The sequence below is a fragment of the Penaeus chinensis genome, chromosome 21 (genome assembly GCF_019202785.1).
Source record: "Penaeus chinensis breed Huanghai No. 1 chromosome 21, ASM1920278v2, whole genome shotgun sequence".
Lineage (NCBI taxonomy): Eukaryota > Metazoa > Arthropoda > Malacostraca > Decapoda > Penaeidae > Penaeus > Penaeus chinensis.
In genome coordinates this window covers 14583709-14591208 of record NC_061839.1, presented here as the reverse complement: position 1 = coordinate 14591208, position 7500 = coordinate 14583709, and the positions used below count along the sequence as shown (strand labels likewise).

The 7500-nt window shown below is 38.7% G+C and overlaps 1 protein-coding gene across 3 annotated transcripts in view; it reads right to left on the bottom strand.

Moving 5' to 3' along the window:
* Positions 1–538: 538 nt before the first annotated feature.
* Positions 539–7500, bottom strand: part of LOC125036643 (RNA-binding protein 26-like) — a 16625-nt gene continuing 9663 nt past the window's right edge. For 2 of the 3 annotated variants that reach the window (XM_047629418.1, XM_047629419.1), the window contains exons 8-17: positions 6417–6616; positions 5786–5992; positions 5523–5654; positions 5228–5362; positions 4619–4870; positions 3696–3806; positions 2504–2820; positions 2190–2370; positions 1734–2006; positions 539–1244 (exon numbers count right to left, since the gene is read on the bottom strand). In XM_047629418.1, the coding sequence (XP_047485374.1) occupies positions 1122–1244; positions 1734–2006; positions 2190–2370; positions 2504–2820; positions 3696–3806; positions 4619–4870; positions 5228–5362; positions 5523–5654; positions 5786–5992; positions 6417–6616 (1931 nt within the window). In that variant the 3' untranslated portion in view covers positions 539–1121. The remainder of the gene's footprint in view (positions 1245–1733; positions 2007–2189; positions 2371–2503; positions 2821–3695; positions 3807–4618; positions 4871–5227; positions 5363–5522; positions 5655–5785; positions 5993–6416; positions 6617–7500) is intronic. The other variant, XM_047629420.1, reaches the window with a different exon arrangement.

Here is a 7500-nt window from a genome sequence, read left to right as displayed (position 1 = left end):
ACTCCACTCAACCCCATTTCCAAAAATATATATAGTTGATATTTGATAACAATACTTTTCAAATGAGAATAAATCAAATACATACAGGCTTGTATATCCAATATCTAACTGAATAGATAATAATATTCTGTATTACAGTACACCAACTATAGAAAAGAGAATATTTAATCATCTTAATCATAAACAGTGATCTTATATGACAAAGAACACATTAAATAAACTAATAACATTCAAAAGGTACATACCCAAATGGTTTCAGTCACATATGAACTCAAGACATACATCTTGACAATTATAGCTTAAACTAATTATGACTGTCATCATGCACATTTTTTGGGAAAGGGGAGAAGTTCATGATAGAAAAACTATATCAAGAAACTGGAAAAATATCTCCACAATGACTTTAAATCAAAGTAAGAAAAATATATTAGAAATTTAATTTTGTATATCAATCTTTTTACGCCAACCCATTAGTGAACCTGAGTGAATATTATATATACAGTCTAAGGTTCACTTATATGTGAAGTCACTGTTTAGAATAATTTAATAATACACATCACAATTAATGTATCTGTCTGTATATTCCTCCACAACATTTTAAATGTAATAAACAAAGTCAAAGATAGCAGTTAATAATATTCCTTTGAGGTCAATTCCCACATCCATTCAGAATGATTACATATCATGTCTTAAACCTTAACAAGCCTACATTTAATGTACTGTACCACAGATGAACCCATGAAAGAATGCCTTATTATCACGTGCTAAATATCACTTCATCTCATGACATATATGAATTTTCCTTCATGTGATGTGACGAGTTACCTATGCAACATGGTTTGTTTGTTTACACTATGATGAATGCTAGGTGACCAAGTCATGGAATTAAAAACAGAGAGAGAGAGAGAGAGAAAATGGGTGGATATACACAAGGAGTGATGAACGATGGGGTATGGAGGGAGGGTATACATGATCAGCAGGCTCATCTCACCCTCACTGAAATGAGTCCTCCAACATACACACACCACACGCACACACTACAATATAATAATGCTACATTTCACTCCTCATTTTGTGCCTTCCACCCCATTATATTTTTCTAACCATCTTTACTACCTATTCTACCTCCTCCATGATCTGACTTCTTCCTCATCCTCTTCTACTTCTTCCTCTTCTTCAAAGAGTTCAGGGTGCTCCCCTTCTTCAGTTTCCACTTCTTCCACTATTTCCTCAGTTATTTCCTCCTGAGGGAGAGAGAGCAAAAGAGGTGAGCGTATGAGCAAAAAATAAGGATAAAGGGAAAAGAAAACATGCGGGATTACATATAAATATATGATGGGGAAAGAAAGAAAGAAAGAAAGAAAGAAAGAAGAGAGAGAGAGAGAGAGAGAGAGAGAGAGAGAGAGAGAGAGAGAGAGAGAGAGAGAGAGAGAGAGAGAGAGAGAGAGAGAGAGAGAGAGAGAGAGAAAGAAGAAAGAAAGAAAGAAAGAAAGAAAGAAAGAAAGAAAGAAAGAAAGAAAGAAAGAAAGAAAGAAAGAAAGAAAGAAAAAAAGAAAAAAAGAAAAAAAGAAAAAAAGAAAAAAAGAAAAAAAAGAAAGAAAGAAAGAAAGAAAGAAAGAAAGAAAGAAAAGAAAGAAAGAAAGAAAGAGAGGAAAAAAAAAATAATAAAAAATAAAAAAATAAAAAAATAAAAAAAAATTAACTCGTCAATCAGAAAACACTAAGCTACTTACTAGTGTGTCATCCGGGGAGAGAGATGGAGTGGTGGAGTGTGGGGCAACATTAGAGTATGCATGTGTGGCCACATGATGCCCTCCAGCCACTCCTCCCGCAGCCTGTGAGGATACAGGCAGGGGGGAATCAAAGGCCCAGGTGAGGGTCAGAAGCCGATCACCAAGAGTCCTACCCTCTGACATTGCCTTTTCTGCCTCTCGACGTGATGAGTAGTGAATTGTTACAGCCGGAGTCTGATCATCCCATATATAATTGGAGACAGTGCCCAAGGTCTGTTTTGGGTCAAGAGAATGTTCTTTTAATACTCAAGATAATTTTCTTGTCATTTTAATATACCACTTTTACGGACACCCTCTTTCTTATACAACATTTACTTAGGTGGTAGACATCTAATCCTTCAAAATCCCCCCCACCCCCCCATTCAATCCATTAAACCTACACAAAGAAATACATACCGAAAAGTGGGCCAACACTTCCTCCTTATCTTCACGTTCAAACCCAGAGGCATTGATCTTGGTGGTTCTTCGATCAACAGATGAAAACGAGTGCCCACCATACCCTCTTCCCCTGCCCCTTCCTCTCAAACCTCCTCGGGCCAAGCTTGCTACTCCTCTTCCTCGACCATAATGGCCTCCCCTGTAGGTCATAAACAGTAGTTACATTCAATTTCAAATTACTTCAGATCAATAACTATTAAAAATGTTTTTAAAACTGTACTAAATCACCAAACAACAAACATGTGAAATAAGGACACCATTTCACTACTGACCTTGCAGTGCTATATGGCGCATGTCTTGCAGATCTTGAAACAGGGTAACCTGCAGCCTGCTGTTGTGCTCGCAGCTGGTTGAGTCGTGCACGGAGCTTGGAAATGTCTCCTCCTTCAGCTTGAACAGTGTACAGCTCAAGTTCAGTGTCAAGTATTTCTCTGTCTACCTGGACTTTGCTTTTGGGAGTCTCCCCAGCTACGAGCTGTGATCTTGTAGTGTCAATGGCTGCTTGCAAAGATTTGATAGTTTCTAGGAGTAATTTCTTCTCTTCTGCTTTCATGGTGGCTTTGTTTTTGTCGAATTTTGTTACAAGTACCTGTTTCAAGAAGATAGAATAAACAAAGTAAATCTAGAAATATGTGGAGGACATTTTTTTTTTTTTTTTAATAATATCTTAAGTAACCATTCTTTTTATTTTCAACAGCATCCAATCATGACCATGGCAGTGATGGTTTTAAAACGCATATCTACAATTTTAAAACTGTCTTCAACACTTTGGGGCAAAGCAATAAATTTTCCAATGTGAAATGCCTGTTCACCATCAAACTCCAGGTCTAGCATCTAAGACCAAGAACCAACAAGTTCTATTTTGGCTTGTAATATCCAAAACAGAGCTGGCCTGTTTCACATAAAGGGGTCATTTACTTTTACTTTTTATTAGCTGCATGTAGTATCCATCACCATCACCATACCACTACCACTACCACTATGGGGTATAGCCAAACAGTTGGTGATTAGCAAGAGTAACTGAACTCTAGTGGTTGAAGAAATTAAGACAAATTTGAGTCCTGATCATGTTCTTGAATTTGCCCAAAACACACATATACCTTAAAATATTCTTAAACCATAGTCCACAAATTTTAATTCTATCTATTGCAATATTCATGTTAGCTATTCTATAAATTGTTATTTCTTAATACAAGTTTTTAACCCAATGGCGACGGGTCACGGCTATTGCCGTCATAACAATACGCTCGAAATGTGGCGTGCAGCTGTCCGCCGCGGAGGCGGGCCAAAGCGCCCCGAGGCAATGATTCGGCTTGATGTACCGAATTCACGCGCTCAGAGTCGGCGCGTTGCCACCGTTCGCCAGAGCGTAGAGTTTTTTTCATTTTCTATACCCGACGCCAATGGGTTAATACATAGTGATAATCAGGTTCAGTGTCTTTTGAAGCCATATAAAAATCTTACCTTGAGTTGTTGCATCTGTTTGTCCAACAGCAATCTCTTCCTCTGCTCAACCTCTGACTTTAGCTTTAAAGCTTCTGCCTTCTGCTTTTCCACCTTCTGTTTAGCTGCGACCTAATATTCAAGGGAAGTAATTATAGGTCAGTCTGTTGACATACCTTGCAACAATGAATTAAAGAATGTTTCCTACACTGCCCTTATAGGGGATAAAAGTCACATTGGAGAATTCTAATTTGACTAACAAAGAATACTCTTAGCTTTTGACACTAACCAGGTACACATAAACTCTTGAAGTATATCAATCACTTAACCCTTCCCGACGGGTCACGCCTATAGGTGTGAAAACATACCGCTCGAAATGTGGCGTGCGGCTATAGCCGCGGCGGTGCGCCAAAGCACTCCGAGGCAGTGATTTGGCTTGATGTACCAAACTCACGCGCTCAAAGTTGGCACGTTGCCGTGGTTAGCCAGAGCATAGTTTTTTGGTTTTTTTTTTAGTTTTCTACACCCGTCACAAAGGGGTTAATAAATATTCCCTGAACAACATTAGATGGAAATTACTAATGTAATCATGAGTTCAGTAAGTATTATACTGTGTATCTACATAATTCTCTGGAATATGGCCACTAGTACCTCTTGATAGGAGTGATTCTCAACCCTTTGCAGCTCCAATCCACATTTTTATTGTCAATGAAAAGTGAAGAAAGCAAAAGCACAAGCACAAGCACAAGCAGAGGATTCAATGTACTCATAGATATGCAAATATGCCCTTACAATTCTTTCACTACTTGACATTTACTCCAGTTCCACAGTCTTTTATAAAGAATCCACATTTCAAAATGTTCTAAGAATTGTAGAGAAGACCACAACTCTACAGAAACACTTCCTAAACTGATATGAGGTAAAAGCAATGAAAAAGATTTTACCTCTGCAGCTAATAATTCTCGCTGCTTAAAGATTGCATCAATCTCTTGTCTTTTACTGTCGGCAGCAGTCTGTGTTGAGTCAGGTGCTGTGGCAGGTAAAGAGGGAGGGCCATTGACAGGGGAGGTGGGAGTGACAGCTCCAGTTGCGGGGCCAGCTGCAGTAGAAGAGGCAACAGCAGTAGCAGCAGCAGCAGAATGGAGGGCATGAGTGTTGTAAACAGTCTTGACTAAGCTGCCTCGAGAGATCATCACCTGACAAAAAGAGTATTATGGTTAAAGGATACTGTTACTTAACATTTGTGAAGCTAATCACAATCAATAATGTATAATGGTTCTGAAAGTCATTTATACTCTACTACTATCCAATTTAAAATAACACAGCTGCATTCAATAATGTTTATATTCTAATAAATCAACTATCATAATTCTAAATATAATTCACCATTTCAAAACCCAATGTATATTTGTTTATAACTATCCTCACAAAAAACAGCCAAAAACAAATCTGACTTAACTATAAACAATTTGTTACATAAAGGGAAAATACTAACAACTATCCCCAGTCAGACAAACAGCAAGCACAGGAAAGCCAAAAGTTGCCAAATTTACCTTTTCATTTTTGTCCTCACTTGTGTGCTCCACCACCATCTTGTTGAGGGTTTTGTTAGGATGTCTGACGCCCAGTCTGTCATGCACAGGTCTGACAGTGTGGGACGGGTAACTTCCAGGACGATCTGGTTTATTCTGAGGGTACACACACACACGGAAACTCACACACATGGAGACACAACTGCCATAATCACACCAATCTGAATGTCTTTGAATATATTCACTCAATCACCAAAGAAACTCATTACCAAAAAGGATATACAGATGAAACTCCTGCTTTGCTTTTCACACTTACCTGTGGGTTGTGCCAAAATAGCTTGATAAACCTGTTGTTGAGCACTGCCTCTGTACTGCGGTATGCTGCATTTGCTTCTGAATGGCTTGCAAATGTCACCAGGGCTGACTCTGGATTACCTTCATTTTGAACCTATCAAAGTAATATAGATATATCCTATGAAAATGAGTCTAGATAGGAGTAGGAAATGCAATTAGATCATATCCTTTCTGAATAGGGAGAAAATCATCAAATTTAAATATTAATCCCCTAGTCATACATACCTGAATATTGACAATAGTCCCAAACTTTGCAAAATGGTCATTCAGATGAGAAATGGTGTTCAATCCTGGTGGTATTTTTTTCAGTTCCAGTGTACAATTGTCAAGGTCAGGACGTCCTGGCTTTGAAGTCATGGGCATAATGTTGTTTGCTGGAGGAACTGCTGGGCCTAAGCGCTTGGCTAGAGATGGTCTTACTCCGCCACTTGACTGCAAAAATGTAAATAAAATGTAAATATTAAAATGTATTTGTTAGAGCATTCATTATCCATTAGAGAAATAATATTTATTTATCATCTATTCAAGGGGGAAAATAGACAGCTCTACTGAAACAAACAGAGACAGAAGAGGAGGAGGAGGAGGAGGAAGAGGGAGAGGAGGAGGAGGAAGAGGAAGAGGAAGAGGAAGAGGGAGAGGAGGAGGAGGAGGAGGAGGAGGAGGAGGAAGAGGAGAAGGAAGAGAAGGAGGAGGGAGAGGAGGAAGAGGAGGAAGAGGAGGAGGAGAAGGAAAGACGGAGAGAGAGAGAGAGAGAGAGAGAGAGAGAGAGAGAGAGAGAGAGAGAGAGAGAGAGAGAGAGAGAGAGAGAGAGAGAGAGAGAGAGAGAGAGAGAGAGAGAGAGAGAGAGATAACTCACCACCATGGATGCCTCATTATTGACTGGCACACTGATGAGTTCCCTAGATGTGCCACTAGGAAGAGGTGGTGGAGGTGCCGAGAAACGAGGACCCCCGCCGCTTGTCCCTCTTCCCTGACCACCACTAGCTCCATAGTAAGGTCCTGTGCTGCTGTTGACCTGACCACCCCACAAGCTTGGGTCACGGGGGGTATACTCACCTAATAAAAAAAAAAATAAAAAAATAAAAAAATCTTTCTCAATCACCTTGGTTTATGAAACTGTGAAGGCACTGCTTAGTACTGAACAACCACTTTCCTTTACTAACTAACAATCTTCTCCAGTCTACTTCCAAATATGCTCAACAATAGTTCATTGTAACAAACGTAGAAAATGTATAAATGAGAATCAATATTTTGCACTGTCAAGATATTCTGTGTAATTCATGCCTTTTCAATATGCATGCTAAACAAGTCATCTCTGCATGACACATGATTTGAGAGTCTGATAAACAGTTTTTTCAAGTGATTTGTACAGATAGATTTGGGACTCACCACCACTCATGATTTTAGAATTATGTTCTATCTTTATCAATAATAAGTACCATTATAGCTTCATAACAATCTTTTACAGTTTTGATATTCCTGATTCACAAATCCGTTCCATAATTATTCACATTCAGCAACCACTTCCCAATCTATAGAAAGACACCTGTGACTAAGTGAAATCAACATATTGGTTCAGGTGTCAAACATCTACGTTTATAAAATGACAGCAAACTGTTTCTCTATTGACAATTTATCAGGTTCTCAGAAAAAGACGTATGCAATTCTACCACTAACACAACTATTGCTACTGATACAATCAAAATTACTACAGTTAATACTATGATAATCATGATATTAACCAAGAGATCTGGGTGACAGGTATGTCTAATCATGAAAAAATATGGCCGAGGAGCAGCTAATGAGAATATATCGTCACAGAAAAATTTTGACGGGGTTGAGGAGGCAGGAGCAACTTGCCATCAGATATTACTGCTAAGTGGCAGGTGATGGGAGCATCTTCCCATGAGCATATAAACATTTTGGATAATGACTTTCTG